Below are 18,279 nucleotides of genomic sequence, written 5' to 3' on the forward strand. Positions count from 1 at the left end.
ATTAAGAAATAAATACAGCTGGTCATGGAAAAAAAAATTGAAACCAGTAGATACTTGATTATTCATTTGTTTTCATGTGGTTTTGGAACATCATGCCAAACTGATTCTACATATTTTCTCTAGAAAAATGTAGTTTCTAAATTGCCCTGGTTTGTGTGTGTGTGTGCTTGTTAGTAAATTTAACGGCCTGTTTGTCTTTGGCTTTAACCATTTGTATAATGTAGGCTAATTGCATAGATATTACAAAGAAAGACAAGCGTGTCACCAGAAGATGGAGAACAAAAAGTGTCAGCAAAGATGGAAAAATGCAGCTTCAGGTACTCAGTTCAACTTTATAATGCTGTCACTTGTTAGACTAGACCAGTTACAATAATGCCTTTTATTCTGCAATCTTCATAGGCTATCACTATTTCCAGTAATAGTAAAATAAATTTGTATATTCTAACCCAAAAAGCAATTTCGCGTTTTGTGAAATTGTGTTTATCTCATGAACATCCCAGAGTGAAAAGCTTGGATAGTTTATAAATTTAGCATATTACATAACTCAATCATCATCCAGTTGCAATACAGAATTAGGATTAAATGATTTATAGTGATCTGCTGTAATGGCATGTCATATGTCTGCATTGCATTATGAGACTGCATGGGATAATTTTGAGTTTAACCTATAATGTAAAACTACATCAAAGGCCTGTTATATATCTCCCTTGTTTTTATTTTTATTGATGGTCAAAATTAACTCCCTCCCCTATGACAAGCAATGAATCAAACAAATTCATGATGTGAAGTTACCTGTTGGAGCCTTTGAGTACATTCATAAATGTCTGAATTATTCCTTTTTTAAACACCAAAGGGCAAAATACAGCCTTCAGGCATGTCCATGAATAGTTCAGTATGTGAAAAGCTATTCTCTGTGGTTAAAACCGAAACAGCAAAAAGTTTTTTCCCATTATGTCCGTATGCAATTTCTAACAGTTTGGTGGGAAGGGTGCCTGCTAAGTACTGATGAGATAGTAGATAGGGATCAGAGATTTAACTTTCTGAATATCTCAGTTTATAGTCTCTGAAGCTCTCTTACAAATGTGCATTTGACACTTAACATTACTTTATAATTCAGATCTAATATTTATAATGTCAGCTGGCACAATTTTCACAAAATATCCGGCAGACTTACTTCCTTCTTAAATCACAAAATAAATTAATGAATGGATCAAAAATGAGAAGAGAAACTTCCTATTAAATTATTCAAAAATATTGATTATTTTTGGCATAATTTCTTATTTTTATGGCTTAAAAGACTTTTTGTTAATGACTGGTAACCAACTAAACCAATCATTTGTTTCTAATGGAACAGTTGGGCAGTTTTATTACCACTGACAAAGTTGTGTGCAACTTCCAAATGGAGCCCTGTACATTGAGAAAAGTATATTAATTAACGATAGCTATCATAGTGGACGAATATATTTTTAATGACATGAGCTTGAATGATATAAACTTCTCATGACTGAAAATAATTTCCCTGGATTAGCTGGTTCAGGAGCATCACCTTTCAGTTTTACTAACTTTCTTCCGGAGGAGAATAGTAGATGAAGAATTCCACAAATTAATGTTTTTCCCTGAGCAGTATGATACTGTTCTTCGTTTAGTATTGAAGAAATGTTATATTGTTGAAGATGCCATCTTTCAGATGAAATGTTATTGAAAGTCCCATTTGCCGCCTCAGTTGGGTATAAAAGATCCTAAGGTAATTTTTCTAATTGCATAGAGTTCTCCAAGTGGCCTGACCAACATTTCTCCACCAACCAGCACGATGAAAATAAAGTTAACTGGTTATTTATTTTATTGCTGTTTATGAATTGTGCAGTCACTTGCTTTTGTAACAAGTGTCTGCATCTCTGCACAGTTTATTAGCCATCAAGTGCTTAAGGACATACTGTGGATTTTAAATATACTACATCGCTGGATTTTACCAGCCCTCTAGGGATGGGCTAGGGGGATGGTGGCTGGTGATGATGGGGGGCTGTAATTAGGGCAAGGGAAGGCAAGGAGTGGCTGGTGAAGTGTCTGCCACCGTGGCATTATGCTGGTGGTGGGGGAGGTGAAAGAAGGCTCTTCCGTCCAGAGGCCAATTTGTGCCACTTAAGTGACCAAATAAGGGCCTGTCACCTGTCACTACTGGTGTTTTCCCACTAGTTTGGAGCTCCACTTTGCAGGAAGACCACCTGGAGAACTCTGTCAGCCTCCCTACAGACTTGGAGGTGGGGTCCGCCTAACCAGGCACCCTGTGGCCCTCAAAATAACACCCTGACAGACAATACACCCCCCCCAACCCTCACCAACCACCACCTCACCTCACTGGTACCTGCTTGACTGTCCCAGGAAACCCCTGGCCTCATTCACCTTGCTACGGCTGGCATCTAATGTTGTATCCTCTGGGTTGGGTACAGTCTGAGCTGTGGCCAGTGCTTCTAGTGGCGCTGCTGGCCCTCTTGGAGGCAGGTTTTCATCCCTTACATGGATGGGATGTGGCTACTTAGCTGCAGGATGAGTCTAAATTGTGGTCTGGGGCTGCGCAAATGGCTGAGGTGGGATTGACCCCAGCTTTCCAGCCTGTTGTTAGGGCACCTCCGCCCCAACAAAATTCATCCCTATAAATGCACATTCTACTTGCACTTACAGCAGCCACTGAGTTGAACCCAAACATGTGTGGACCATCCTTTTAGTGACTTGGGTGGGAAGAGGTCAAGAGGAGACCCTGCCAGAACATCAGCCTACAGATGAAAGAATTGATTTCTTTAATCAGAGAATTGCTAGTTTAATTGATTTATTTTCTGAAATATCCACCACATTAAGAGTTAGTTGGATAATCTTCTAAGGAAATTCTACAGTTACACACTATGAAGCACCCTGTGAAAGTTGGAGCATGATGACAAGAGGGCATGGTAGAGAAGGAGGATAATGATAAGGAAAATAATTTTCAAATCAGTTTAATGCTTATGCTACAGTTGGCCTCATTGTTGTCCCATAGCAAAGGCCATTCTTTCAAATTTTCCATCAGCCTGAGCCCGTAACTTTGGGCTTCTTTGTAGATCCCTACATATCATGGCTACAAAAAGTATTGGTTTGTCTAGGAAAATTTTCAGGAATTGCTTCTAAGAAAGGCTTATAGAGTTCACCAAGGGATTGATCATGTTCTGAGCAGATCCTACAATTGTCTTCCAGGTCCCCTCCCAATACAGGAGTATACTCAGGAATCTAAACATTCACACATCCTAGTTTGCAGGTAATCTGTGAGAGGGGCTTTGCAGTTCAGAAATTTATAAGTTACCAACTACATTGGGCAGGATTTGTCTGTCAGAAGCCTACACAGATGAGATCTGTACTTAATCTCATATTCCCCATCGCTGCAAACAGATCCCGCGCATCCGCCCTCACGCCTTCTCCTCCCTCCCAGAAACATGATAGAGTCCCCCTTGTCCTCACTTATCACCCCACCAGCCTCCGCATTCAAAGGATCATCCTCCGCCATTTCTGCCAACTCCAGCATGATACCACCACCAAACACATCTCCCCTTTACCACCAACCCCCCCCCCCTCCTCCTCCTCCCTCCCTCCCTCCCCGTCAGCATGCCGTAGGGATCGTTCCCTCCAGGACACCCTGGTCCACTCCTCCATCACCCCCTACTCCTCAGCCCCCACCTATGGCACCTCCCCATGCCCACGCAAAAGATGTAACACCTGCCCCTTCACTTCCTCTCTCCTCACCGTCCAAGGGCCCAAACACTCCTTTCAAGTGAAGCAGCATTTCACTTGCATTTCCCCCAACTTAGTCTACTGTATTCGTTGCTCCCAATGCGGTCTCCTCCACATTGGAGAGACCAAACGTAAACTGGGCGACCACTTTGCAGAACACCTGTGGTCTGTCCGCAAGAATGACCCAAACCTCCCTGTCGCTTGCCATTTCAACACTCCACCCTGCTCTCTTGCCCACATGTCTGTCCTTGGCTTGCTGCATTGTTCCAGTGAAGCCCAACGCAAACTGGAGGAACAGCACCTCATCTTCCGACTAGGCACCTTACAGCCTTCCGGACTGAATATTGAATTCAACAACTTTAGGTCTTGAACTCCCTCGTCCATCCCCACCCCCTTTCTGTTTCTTCCCCCTTCCTTTTGTTTTTTCCAATAATTTATATAGATTTTTCTTTTCCCACCTATTTCCATTATTTTTAAATATTTTTAAATCTTTTATGCTCCCCCCACCCGACTAGAGCCAAACCTTGAGTGCCCTACCATCCATTCTTAATTAGCACATTCGTTTAGATAATATCACCAACTTCAACACCTCTGTGTTCTTTTGTTCTTTTGTCTGTGACATCTTTTGATGATCTGCTCCTATCACTGCTTGCTTGTCCCTACAACCACACCACCCCCCTCCAATTCTCTCCCCCCACCCAACCCCCCCCAACACCTTAAACCAGCTTATATTTCACCCCTCAACAAAAACAGAATTACCTGGAAAAACTCAGCAGGTCTGGCAGCATCGGCGGAGAAGAAAAGAGTTGACGTTTCGAGTCCTCATGACCCTTCGACAGAACTTGAGTTCAAGTCTCTCCAATGTAGAGGAGACCACATTGGGAGCGACGAATGCAGTAGACTAAGTTGGGGGAAATGCAAGTGAAATGCTGCTTCACTTGAAAGGAGTGTTTGGGTCCTTGGACGGTGAGGAGAGAGGAAGTGAAGGGGCAGGTGTTGCATCTTTTGCGTGGGCATGGGGTGGTGCCATAGGAGGGGGATGAGGAGTAGGGGGTGATGGAGGAGTGGACCAGGGTGTCCCGGAGGGAGCGATCCCTACGGATTGCCAATAAGGGGGGTGAAGGGAAGATGTGTTTGGTGGTGGCATCATGCTGGAGTTGGCGGAAATGGCGCAGGATGATCCTTTGAATGCAGAGGCTGGTGGGGTGATAAGTGAGGACAAGGGGGACCCTATTATGTTTCTGGGAGGGAGGAGAAGGCATGAGGGCGGATGTGCGGGAGATGGGCCGGACACGGTTGAGGGCCCTGTCAACGACCGTGGGTGGAAAACCTCGGTTAAGGAAGAAGGAGGACATGTCAGAGGAACTGTTTTTGAATGTAGCATCATCGGAACAGATGCGACGGAGGCGAAGGAACTGAGAGAATGGGATGGAGTCCTTACAGGAAGCGGGGTGTGAGGAGCTGTAGTCGAGATAGCTGTGGGAGTCGGTGGGTTTGTAATGGATATTGTTGGACAGTCTATCACCAGAGATTGAGACAGAGAGGTCAAGGAAGGGAAGGGAAGTGTCAGAGATGGACCACGTGAAAATGATGGAGGGGTGGAGATTGGAAGCAAAATTAATAAATTTTTCCAAGGCCCGACGAGAGCATGAAGCGGCACCGAAGTAATCATCGATGTACCGGAGAAAGAGTTGTGGAAGGGGGCCGGAGTAGGACTGCAACAAGGAATGTTCCACATACCCCATAAAGAGACAGGCATAGCTGGGGCCCATGCGGGTACCCATAGCCACACCTTTTATTTGGAGGAAGTGAGAGGAGTTGAAGGAGAAATTGTTCAGCGTGAGAACAAGTTCAGCCAGACGGAGGAGAGTAGTGGTGGATGGGGATTGTTCGGGCCTCTGTTCGAGGAAGAAGCTAAGGGCCCTCAGACCATCCTGGTGGGGGATGGAGGTGTAGAGGGATTGGACGTCCATGGTGAAGAGGAAGCGGTTGGGGCCAGGGAACTGGAAATTGTTGATGTGACGTATTCAGAGGAATCACGGATGTAGGCGGGAAGGGACTGGACAAGGGGAGAGCGAAGGGAGTCAAGATAACGAGAAATGAGTTCTGTGGGGCAGGAGCAAGCTGAGACAATCGGTCTACCGGGGCAGTTCTGTTTGTGGATTTTGGGTAGGAGATAGAAGCGGGCCGTCCGAGGTTGGGCGACTATCAGGTTGGAAGCTGTGGGAGGAAGATCCCCAGAGGAGATGAGGTCAGTGACAGTCCTGGAAACAATGGCTTGATGTTCAGTGGTGGGGTCATGGTCCAGGGAGAGGTAGGAGGAAGTGTCTGCGAGTTGACGCTCAGCCTCCGCGAGGTAGAGGTCAGTGCGCCAGACAACAACAGCACCACCCTTGTCAGCGGGTTTGATGACAATGTCAGGGTTGGACCTGAGAGAATGGAGTGCAGTAAGTTCAGAGAGAGACAGGTTAGAATGGGTGAGAGGAGCAGAGAAATTGAGACGACTAATGTCGCGCCGACAGTTCTCAATGAAAAGATCGAGAGAAGGTAAGAATCCAGAGGGAGGGGTCCAGGTGGAGGGAGAATATTGGAGGTGGGTAAAAGGATCCGTTGAACTGGGAGAGGACGCCTGCCCAAAGAAGTGAGCCCGGAGACGAAGACGGCGGAAGAAGAGTTCAGTATCATGCTGAGCCCGAAATTCATTGAAGTGAGGGCATAAGGGTATGAAACTAAGTCCTTTGCTGAGCACTGAACGTTCAGCATCGGAGAGGGGAAGGTCAGGGGGTATAGTGAATACATGGCTGGGGTTGGGATTGGAAGAAAGGGTGGGGACGGAGGGACAGGCAGGGGTGGAGGGTCCTAGATGGGTGTTGGTGTCGATGAGTTGTTGGAGCTTGCGTTCCTTAGCACTTGAGAGAAAGAGAAAAAGTTTCTTGTTGAGGCGTCGGATGAGCCGAAGGATAAAATGAAACTGGGGGCACGCGCAGCTTTGAAAAAGGGTACGGCGGTGCTGCTGGAGGGAGAGGTCGAGTGTGTTCATATGGCGGCGCATGGCACTGAGTGTGGATTTCAGAATGTGACGGGAACAGCAGTCCGAGAAACGTTTTATGTCCCGGAGATACCTGTAATCCTGGGTGGGTTCGAAACATGAGGGGTGGAATTTCAGTTGAAATCCACGTGGGGTAAGTCAGAGACGGAGACAGTCACTGAGAAAGGAGATATGGCTGTGAAAGCGGGTTTTAGTAAACACCTTGTCAAACACTAGGAGGGAAATGGAAAGCAAGGAAGGTGAGCAAGACAACAGAGAGATACGGAAATCTTGTCGCAGAGAGGAACAGAACTTCTTCAAGGAGGTAGGCATTTCTTGAAGAGCAGTGGCAGCAATTAAACACAGAGATTAAAACAAAAAAACTGCGGATGCTGGAAATCCAAAACAAAAACAGAATTACCTGGAAAAACTCAGCAGGTCTGGCAGCATCGGCGGAGAAGAAAAGAGTTGACGTTTCGAGTCCTCATGACCCTTCGACAGAACTTGAGTTCAAGTCCAAGAAAGAGTTGAAATATAAGCTGGTTTAAGGTGTGTGTGTGGGGGGCGGAGAGATAGAGAGAGAGAGAAAGAGGTGGAGGGGGGTGTTGTGGTTGTAGGGACAAACAAGCAGTGATAGAAGCAGATCATCAAAAGATGTCAACGACAATAGTAAAATAGAACACATAGGTGTTAAAGTTAAAGTTGGTGCTATTATCTAAACGAATGTGCTAATTAAGAATGGATGGTAGGGCACTCAAGGTATAGCTCTAGTGGGGTTTTTTTTTAAATAATGGAAATAGATGGGAAAAGGAAAATCTTTATAATTTATTGGAAAAAAAAGGAAGGGGGAAACAGAAAGGGGGTGGGGATGGGGGAGGGAGCTCACGACCTAAAGTTGTTGAATTCAATATTCAGTCCGGAAGGCTGTAAAGTCCCTAGTCGGAAGATGAGGTGTTGTTCCTCCAGTTTGCGTTGGGCTTCACTGGAACAATGCAGCAAGCCAAGGACAGACATGTGGGCAAGAGAGCAGGGTGGAGTGTTAAAATGGCAAGCGACAGGGATGTTTGGGTCATTCTTGCGGACAGACCGCAGGTGTTCTGCAAAGCGGTCGCCCAGTTTACGTTTGGTCTCTCCAATGTAGAGGAGACCACATTGGGAGCGACGAATGCAGTAGACTAAGTTGGGGGAAATGCAAGTGAAATGCTGCTTCACTTGAAAGGAGTGTTTGGGTCCTTGGACGGTGAGGAGAGAGGAAGTGAAGGGGCAGGTGTTGCATCTTTTCCGTGGGCATGGGGTGGTGCCATAGGAGGGGGTTGAGGAGGAGTGGACCAGGGTGTCCCGGAGGGAGCGATCCCTACGGAATGCCGATAAGGGGGGTGAAGGGAAGATGTGTTTGGTGGTGGCATCATGCTGGAGTTGGTGGAAATGTATATTTCACCCCTCTCCTTGGATTCACCTAGTTCTGTTGAAGGGTCATGAGGACTCGAAACGTCAACTCTTTTCTTCTCCGCCGATGCTGCCAGACCTGCTGAGGTTTTCCAGGTAATTCTGTTTTTGTTTTGGATTTCCAGCATCCGCAGTTTTTTGTTTTTATCTAATTGTAGTTACCTGGTCTGATAGCAGTGGACATTTTCCATCCCAAAAGCAGAGTTGTTCATGAGGAATTTAATTGACACAGACAGTTGTTGCCCTGCAGACTTCCCTTCAGGATCCCCTCTGGTGCACTTAAGCATTTAGTCTGTTGCATGGGGTATTCCTACAAATACCACCTCTTCAGCTGTAGCAGCAATGGATATCACCTTGTTGGATTGGAGCATAACTATGAGACAGATGAATACAGAGCAGGTGGACAAAACTGCCCACGGAACGCATTAATTGCTTTGCATTATTAGTCATCAGTCCTAGGCAGGGTGGGGCACATTTGGGCAGCAGTAATGACAGTTGTCCATTATATCAATGATAAGGAGGAACTTATTCTTGAGTGCTGTGGACAGGATATAGTCTAGATGTACATGTCAGCTTGCTTCTCTTGACTTAGCATCTAACTGAGATAGATAATATAAAACGAGATACCATCAATTATTTTACAATTCAGGCAAATTAAATTATCGTATAGAAGTTCAGTGAATGTGCAGTATATAGATTGACTAATGATGGATCTGTTTGCATGTCTAACCATCCATCAGCTCCAATGTTTCTTTGGGGCCAGTGATGCATCTTTTTCCATACACAGAAGCTTAAACACTCTTATTCCAGTTCCCTGATTCCCAGGGTGCTTCAGAAAGTATACTCCGAGCAGATGATAATACCATACTTGCCACAGCTTTTCAACAGACTGTTTGTTTATAAATGATATCAACTTACCCTGCAGGCAGCATCTGGTATCACAGCTAGATGTCAGATACCATATCTGGAACAAGAGTCCTTTTGATTAACAGCATGGTTGTTGAATACCAACAAATGTTGCAGCAATGTCTCACCATCAATAGTTGATTCGTTCCAATAAAGCATAAACTAATAGGGCTTACAGTACAACATAGGTAATGTTTATTGTATTAACTATGCAATATGTGAGCTATATCATACTTTAGAGTATTGTTACAGACTGAAATGGGAGGAGTGCACAGTTAATTCTAGCCCCACTTCCCCATGGATTGCAACAATAGTCTAAATGTTTAATTTACCTATAAAACTGGCCAATTGTTTACCTTTGATACTATTATTCTCAGCATAAAATAAATCTAATCAGGCTTCTTTCAGTAAACAAAAAAAAAATTGATTTATTATAACACAAACTACTTTCTAAAAGCAAGTTAATAAGCTGGTTAACATACAAGTTGTAGTTTAGAAGTATAACAATTTCCCCCTTTTTCAAAAAACAGATGTTCGAACCCTCATACACACACAAACACGAAACAGGACAAAACAAACACAATCCCCTGCAAAGGCTGGAGTATGGGAAAGTTTCTTCTAACAGGATAAAATTCGAAGAATTCTGGTCACAATAGGTCTGGGAGTTGCTTCAGATAGATTTTTTAGTGAAACTGTCTTTGATGACTCCTATTTATTACAACTTTACAGGCTTTCAAAAAAAACAGATGAGTTATCCTAGACTGTTTAACACAAGGTTGGGGCAGAGAGCAGGAAAGCGAGTGTCTTTTCTTGCAGCCTGCTTCTAAGCACACACACTGAAAGTTTTAAAGACTAAGATGTTCAAAGAATACTTCTCTCAGGCCAGGTGTTTTTAACCAATCAGCAAGAGTCTTTAACCTCGCAACAGTAGTTCTTTGTTAACTTAGATATATAAAGTTTCTTTTCCCTCTCCAGGCGCTCCCTGCTGGACATCTATCTCGACCCGTGGTTTCTTGGAGAATGGCATAGTCACAGTCCCAATTAATATTGCAAACTTGTAAAAATAACTACTTCTAGCTCCCTTCTGCTTCTACCTCAGCCCATCTGCTATGAAGACCCTCACCCATGCCTTAGTAACTTGCCGAATAAAGTGTTCCATTTTCTCCTGACTGGCTTCCCGTTCTGTACCCTCCACCTTGAGCTCATCCAAAAATCCATTAATAACTACAGAAAAATACATGGGTAGAACTTCAGTTTTGGACACGATTGCCAATCTGTGTGCAAGTTGGGCCCAAAATTGTGGCTGTTTTGAGAATGTTTTCATTTTCACAAGTTTGTACTCAAACTCATCTGTATAAAACAGAATGCAAAAATTGCCATGAGCCAGTGCAATTGGGCAGTATTTTAAAGCATAATTTTTAAAAATTCTTTAAAAATGTTCCCTGTTTGAGTTGTAACTTGTTAAAGTTTGATTAATAAAGCTACAAATGGGTTTATCATGAAATAAGCATTTTTAAACACAGTGACAATCTACCATCTGTGAGTAACCTTACTTTTTTTCATTTATGTACTGTGGGCATCACTGACGAGGCTAGCCTTTATTGCCCATTTGTAATTACCCTTGAGAAGAGGGAAGTGAGCCACCTTCTTGAACAGCTGTAATCCTTATGGTAAAGGTACACCCACAGTGCTGTTAGGGAGGAGGATCTTGACCCTGTGACAGTAAAGGAACAGCAATATAGCTCCAAGTTGGAATGGTGTCTAGTTTTGGAGGCGAGCTTGCAGGTGTTGGTGTTCTCATACACCTGTTGCCCTTGTACTTCTAGGTGGTAGAGGTCGTGGGTTTGGCAGGTGCTGTGAAAGGAGCCTTGGCAAGTTGCTGCAGTGCATCTTTTAGATGGTACACAATGCTGCCACTGTGCATTGGTGGTAGAGGAGTGAATGTTTAATGTAGTGGAAGGGATATTAAATTATTGAAAGTGACTTCTAAAAAAAAATAGAAACATTTACTAGTTATATTGGGTTATAGTAGTCAGTTTCTTAGTAAATTCAAAACAAAAATCAAAAATATTTTAAACCATGCCCATTGAGCATCTTTGAAAGCCTTTAAATAGGTGCAATTAGCTCAACCTCCCAACTGTGAGTAATTCACCCTGGGTGTCTGGCCATTTTTGTGGGCAGGGTCAGCTTCTAGAGTCATGTTTTTAAAACTAGCACAAAAGATTCTTGATTTCAGGCAAACTACATTGGCAAAGACAGATCAACCAAATAAACTATCCCAGAACTTTTAATAATATGCTCGTTCATGCAACATGTTTAGTCCTAGTTGGATAGAAATCTAAGCTATTGGACACTGGGGATCCTTTACAAACTCCAAACCCAGAAGTTCCAACTCATAGGCTGAATCCAGCCTGCTACCTTTTTGAACAGCTTACAAAGCGGCTTTTGATTTGAGAAATGGTCCAGCAAGAACAGCAGAACTGATAGAATCATCAGAACAAAATAATTAGACTGCAGTGTTTTCAGTTTGAGAACAAGGAGCTGATGATATGCATTACTCACTTAACTGCTATATTGCTGTTCCTTTACTGTCACAGGCTCAAGATCCTCCTCCCTAACAGCACTGTGGGTGTATCTTTGCCATAAGGATTGCAGCTCATTACTTTGATTGGTAAGGGGATCAAAGGTTATGGGGAGAAGGTGGGAGAATGGGGTTGAGAAACTTATCAGCCATGATTGAATGGCGGAGGAGACTCGATGGGCCAAATGGCCTAGTTTCTGCTCCTATGTCTTATGGTCTCACTCGGCAGCTATCTGTACAGAACTTTTGAGTATCATGGATTCCTGAGTTAAATCGTGACAAGTGAGGGATTGGTGCTACGGGAGTCGGAGGTGTACTGTCAGACTGCTGTGCTTCCACACGAAGGCTGGGCAGTGGTATCTAAAATGTTAACTCTGTTTCTCTTTCCACACATGTTGCCTGAGTATTTTCCAGTTTTCTATTTTTCATTCAGACTTGCAGCATTCACAATATTTTGCTTTCCTTATGGACTGTAGAATCTGGTGGTCTTATTTCCAAAACCCAATAGCCAGAACTTTAGGAATTGTTAAAATAAATATTAATATTTAATATAATCTCTAAAAGAGAACAAGAAATAAGTAGTGTTATAGTTTAAAAGATATAAGTAGTGTTAGAGCAATGTAGAAGAAGAGAGTGTGTGTGATGGAAAAGGTTTGAGGGAGATGAAAGGAAGAAAAAAATGGAAATGGGAAAGAGACAAAAGGTAGAAAATGAACGTAGAGGAGAGGCAATAGAATGTATTCATGTTGCATACTCCACATGGGATTCATGTGTGGGAAACATGTCTGGAAATAGAACTATATTGCTTTTTTGCCAAATCTTTGCCCTGTGACCCATTCAGCTGTAGCTCTCCACAGGGAGAACCAGACTGTTGAATTAATACTCGAAAGTCGAGTAAGAGAGAGTTAAGGAGAGTGTGGTGAGGAAATGTGGAGATAGAGAGACTGAAGTGTAGGATTAAGAAAGGAGGAAGTTGGAAGTTGCACTGTTTGACAATTCACAAGAAGCACAAAATATATTGGAAGTGCCATGTAATCATGATTCTCTGAGACTCTGAAGCAAGTGGCCAACTCGTGATTGTGATGGATCTGGCCCACTGCTGTAAAAGTTTGAATACTTCTGTTCTAGGCTTTAAAGCGATATCTAAATACATTTCCAAATGACCATTAATGTTACAAAATCAATTAAACACATATTACTAGATTGTGGATATAATTTCATATTTGTAATATGTAGGAGGTCTAGTGGCAAGGTGGTAGCGTACCTATCTCTGGGCCAGAAGCTACGGGTTCAAGTCCCACCCAGGACTTGCTGGTCACAGAAAGAGCGTTTATAACTTGGTTTCGCGGATTGTAATCAGCTGGGAATCCTTCCACCACCTCCGCACTATTCCCCAAAGGGAAAAATGTGTGTGAGGATATGCTAAGAAAAATTATAATTACTTTTGTCTTCTAGGGATAGTGATGCTGTAGGCATTACTAAGTTGATTTGTTTACACTTACAGGTTCCTTCCAATGCCACTATGTCTCCTCATCGTTTGCACTCCTCAAATCCTAATCTATCTGCTGACATTGGAGAATATCCAATACAGCCAAGTCCACTTGCGGACTCCCCTGATTCTACTGCGGATTATACTAAACTTCAAGAAGAGTTTTGTCAAATTGCACAGAAAGGTATTTGAATTCTTAGAGATGGTTTGTTACCAGATTTGTAATTCTGTTTGGTGTCAGTTAGTTATCAACACATCTGACCGAGATCAGACAATTCATTCTGTCTATGGCAAAATAAACAAATTAAAATAATTGAACCTTGACAGATTATTCCATTTTATCTGCATTGCAGCATCTTGAACCAAAGTGAAGTGATGAATCTTTCTCAAGTTACCAAAATAAACATGATTTTGATGTATTGCTTTTACTAATGTTATCTAATCAGTTTCTTGTACATTAGTGAAGCACTTTTGTGACTTGAGGTGTTAGAAGACCAATTTCAATCCAGTTTAGCCAATGAAAAAACATGGGCCAGAATTTTACAGCCCTGCCGCTGCGTGTCTCCCCCCATTGGATACGTTTAAATCTCCATTCAGTTCGGCAGGACCGTAATATCCCACTGGGTGGGAGGGTCCATAAAATCCTGGCCATGATGTTGATCTAGCTTGTGACAGTAATGAACTCAAACTCTATATATTTCTTGGTGACACAGTGTAGGATTTTCTGCTCTGCATGGATTAAATCAATTGAGCATTGTAGTAAAATTCTATGTTGGCAATGGATGTTTTTTCCAGCTTTTAATTTTACAGAATATTTTTGAAGGTGGGTGATATGTAATGAAATTTAGGGTTTTGCTCTACAAAGCATAAACTAAGTATTTCAAAGGATCCTATGGATGTGTATACACATCTGAATATTACTTACAGTTCAAAGGTGTACATTTTCACAATCACTAAAGTGTTATGATCCCAGCTGATGTTACAACTGGACATGCCTGATCCCAGGGTGGAGCCCGGATTGATAGATCCAAACTTTTATTTGTTTGTTTAGATACGTGGAGATTAGCTACTGAACAGAATCACAGGGGCCAGCTAATGAACTTTTGACAAAAGAATAAAACATTTATCCAACAAGAAAAGATAAACTATATTAGAATACTCCTTCACCCACAACTATACCTTTACAGATATATATGGATTTGTAAGGATAACACAAATTACAAAAGCTATCTTATACTCTGATGTTCACAGTAAGTACAGTCCATGTAAACCAATTAACAACCTGTGGTGAGACACACTGCACTCTGAAACCAAGTACCACCTCAACCAGATGCTATGGATCTCTCCTCAATTCCCCCCAGATGCTTTTCACACCGTGAGCCTACCGGTCTCACCAAACTCCATCTTTCACATGAGGGTTTCCAATCTTCACTCTCTAAGGACTCGCCTTGGAATCTTCTCCCAAACCAACACTTTCTCTCTGACGCCTTCTGCAAAGGTCCACCTCCAGGGTTCTGAACTCTCCTTCTGAAGTTCCTCTCCCCACATGCATTCAAGCTTTCTTCCACGCACTTTCTCACCCATTCAGCTGTCAATAGTACACCACTGCTTCGCATGCCCATAGCAAAGAGTTACAAACCTTCAGTTGCCTCTTTGGACCTTCTGACTTCTCACAAGTCTTTATATCGCTTTGACTCTGCTTCCTGCAGCTTGGAGCTTTAAGCTGGGAGCCTTTCTCTGCCCCACACTCTTATCTTCACCTAACAGGAGTTTTCCCAGGTTCTTGTCCTTCCTTTGCCTAGAATATCGGCTTGGGACTTTCTCCTGTCCCACTCCCTGGGATTCTTGGGGACTTTCTTCTTTGGCTTGGGACTTGCTATCTGTCTGTTTTGCTCCAGTTTCTCTCTGGCAGCTACTTTCAATCAATATAGCTTGGGACTGGCTAGCTGCCCCTTTTAGGCTGCTTCTGCCTGGCAGCTGTCTTCAAAGCAAAACTCAAAAACTGCTGTTTCTAGTTTCTTCTGTGTGTGTCTGTGGGAGGGGCCTGCCTCTCTGGACCTTGTAGTTTTTTTACTCTTGTGTTTGTTTAACTTCTCTTACCGTCGTAATCTCTCATTAGAAATGCAGATGCCTTTTAAAGTGAAACTAAAACTCAATTTGACATTTTCCTAACCCACAGATACAGAAATACAAATCAAACTTAAATATTAAAGCTAAAACTCATCCCTAACAGCCACAAATACCAATATAACTTATTTAAACTATCTCTATTTCCTAAGAAAAGAAAATTGTCTGTATATTCATAAATAATGTGAAATGAAAAAGATGTTACAAAATCATCAAATAATCTTTCATGCCATGTACCAACAAAGATCAAAAGCAAAAATATGGAAAATACCACACCACTACCCTAATGATTATGAGCTAAAAGGAATGGTGAGATTAATTCTTAACATTAGAAAAATGTAAATCTTTTGAGTTGAATAAAATATAAATATTTGAATCTTTAAATTCTTGCTACTCTAATTTGATTATGTGGGTTTTACAGGGATTTAAGGTTTCTTTAACATCTCTTGCATCTTTATTTAAGAAGGTATTTCTCCTACATCCATTGAAATTGTTGCCAACCTCCTTAAAACAGTGTATTTTAAAAAGCATCACCAACCTAGTTCAAACATTTTATCAGTGTTGTTGCACAGGCTACCGGTGAAAAGGATGAATACACAAATAACATTAGCAATAATCAAGAAAAGAGAAACACGCAGATTGTCACTAATACTTGAATATGTAAGTTTATTGGGAAGCAATGGTGCCTTGGTATTGTCAGTGGTCTAGTAATCCGGAGACCCAGGGTAATGCTCTGGGGACCCAGGTTCAAATCTCACCATGGCAGATGGTGGACAATATTTTTCAATAAAAATCTGGAATTAAAAGTCCAATGATGACCATTGGATTGTTGTAAAAACCCATCTGGTTCACTAATTTCCTTAGGGAAGGAAATCTCTCGTCCTTACCTGGTCTGGCCTACATGTGACTTCAGACCCACAGCAATGTAGTTGACTCTTAAATGCCCTCTGAAATGGCCTGTAACAAACCATGTTATAAATCAACCTTAAATATTAAAGCTTAAATGTAACAACCGCTACAAAGACACAAAAAAGGAATGAAAGCGGACAGACCGCTCAGCATTGACCTAGGCACTGGAAATGACAACGGCAATCACAGCCCTGTCGACCCTGCAAAGTTCTCCTTACTAACATCTGGGGGCTAGTGCCAAAATTGGAAGAGCTGCCTCACAGACTAGTCAAGCAACAGCCTCACGGGATCATACCTTACAGATAATGTCCCAGACTCCACCATCACCATCCCTGGGTATGTCCTGTGCCACAGGCAGGACAGACTCAGCAGAGGTGGCAGCACAGTGTATACAGTCAGGAGGGAGTTGCCCTGGGAGTCCTCAACATTGACTCCGGACCCCATGAAGCCTCACGGCATCAGGTCAAACACGGGCAAGGAAACCTCCTGCAGATTACCACATCCTGCCCTCCCTCAGCTGATGAATCAGTGCTCCTCCATGTTGAACATCACTTGAAGGAAGCACTGAAGGTGGCAAGGGTGCAGAATGTACTCTGTGTGGGGCAATTCAATGTCCATCTCCAAGTGTGGCTCGGTAGTACCACTACTGATCGAGCTGGCTGAGTCCTAAATGACATAGCTGCTAGACTGGGTCTGTGGCAGGTGTTGAGGGGAAAAACATACTTGACCTCATCCTCACCAACCTGCCTGCTGCAGATGCATCAGCCCATGACAGTATTGGCAGGAGACGAAGTCCCACCTTCACATTGAGGATACCCTCCACCGTGTTGTGTGGCACTACTGCTGTGCTAAATGGGATAGATTTTGAACAGACATAGCAACTCAAGACTGGGCATCCATGAGGCACTGTGGGCCATCAGTAGCAGCCGAATGGTTCAATGAAGAGTGCAGGAGGGCCTGCCAGAAGCAGCACCAGGCACACCTAAAAATGAGGTGTCAACCTGGTGAAGCTATAAAACCAGACTACTTGCGTGCCAAAGAGCATAGGCTCTGTGATAGATGGAGCTAAGCAATCCCACAACCAATTGATCAGATCTAAGCTCTGCAGTCCTGCCACATCCAGTCGTGGATGGTGGTGGACAATTAAACAACTCACTGGAGGAGGTGGCTCCACAAATAACCCCATCCTCAATGATGGAGGAACCCAGCACATCATTGCAAAAGATAAGGCTGAAGTTTTCGCAACAATCTTCAGCCAGAAGTGCTGAGTGGATGATCTATCTCGGTCTCCTCCTCATCACAGATGCCAGTCTTCAGCCAATTCAATTCACTCCAACTGATATCAAGAAACGATTGAAGGCAGTGGATACTGCAAAGGCTATGGGCCCTGACAACATTCCAGCAATAGTACTGAAGACTTGTGCTCCAGAACTTGCCCAGCTATGTCTTGTACATAAAAAGCAGGACAAATCCAACCCGACCAATTACCGCCCTATCAGTCTACTCGCCATCATCTATAAAGTAATGGAAAGGATCATCAACAGTGCTATCAAGCGGCATTTGCTTAGCAATAATCTGCTCACTGATGCCCAGTTTGGGTTCCGCCAGGGCCACTCAGCTCCTGACCTCGTTACAGCCTTGGTTCAAACATGGACAAAAGAGCTAAACTCCCAAGGTGAGATGAGAGTGACGACCCTTGACATCAAGGCAGCATTTGACCAAGTGTGGCATCAAGGAGCCCTAGCAAAACTGGAGTCAATGGGAATCGGGGGAAACTCTGCTGGTTGGAATCATAGCTAGCACAAAGGAAGATGGTTGTGGTTGTTGGAGGTCAGTTATTTCAGCTCCAGGGCATCACTGCAGGAGTTCCTCAGGGTAATGTCCTAGGCCCAACCATCTTGAGCTGCTTCATCAATGATCTTCCTTCCATCATAAGGTCAGAAGTGGGGATGTTCATTGATGATTACCGTGTTCAGCACCATTCTTGACTCCTCAGATACTGATACAGTCCGTGTCCAAATGCAGCAAGACCTGGACAAT

The 18,279-nt window shown here is 43.3% G+C and overlaps 1 protein-coding gene across 3 annotated transcripts in view; it reads left to right on the forward strand.

Moving 5' to 3' along the window:
- osbpl6 (oxysterol binding protein-like 6) overlaps positions 1-18,279 on the forward strand; it is a 172,007-nt gene that overhangs the window by 98,259 nt on the left and 55,469 nt on the right. For 2 of the 3 annotated variants that reach the window (XM_041201528.1, XM_041201530.1), the window contains exons 9-10: positions 225-317; positions 13,219-13,387. In XM_041201528.1, the coding sequence (XP_041057462.1) occupies positions 225-317; positions 13,219-13,387 (262 nt within the window). The remainder of the gene's footprint in view (positions 1-224; positions 318-13,218; positions 13,388-18,279) is intronic. The other variant, XM_041201531.1, reaches the window with a different exon arrangement.

This window comes from Carcharodon carcharias, chromosome 12, assembly GCF_017639515.1.
Source record: "Carcharodon carcharias isolate sCarCar2 chromosome 12, sCarCar2.pri, whole genome shotgun sequence".
Classification (NCBI taxonomy): Eukaryota; Metazoa; Chordata; class Chondrichthyes; order Lamniformes; family Lamnidae; genus Carcharodon; species Carcharodon carcharias.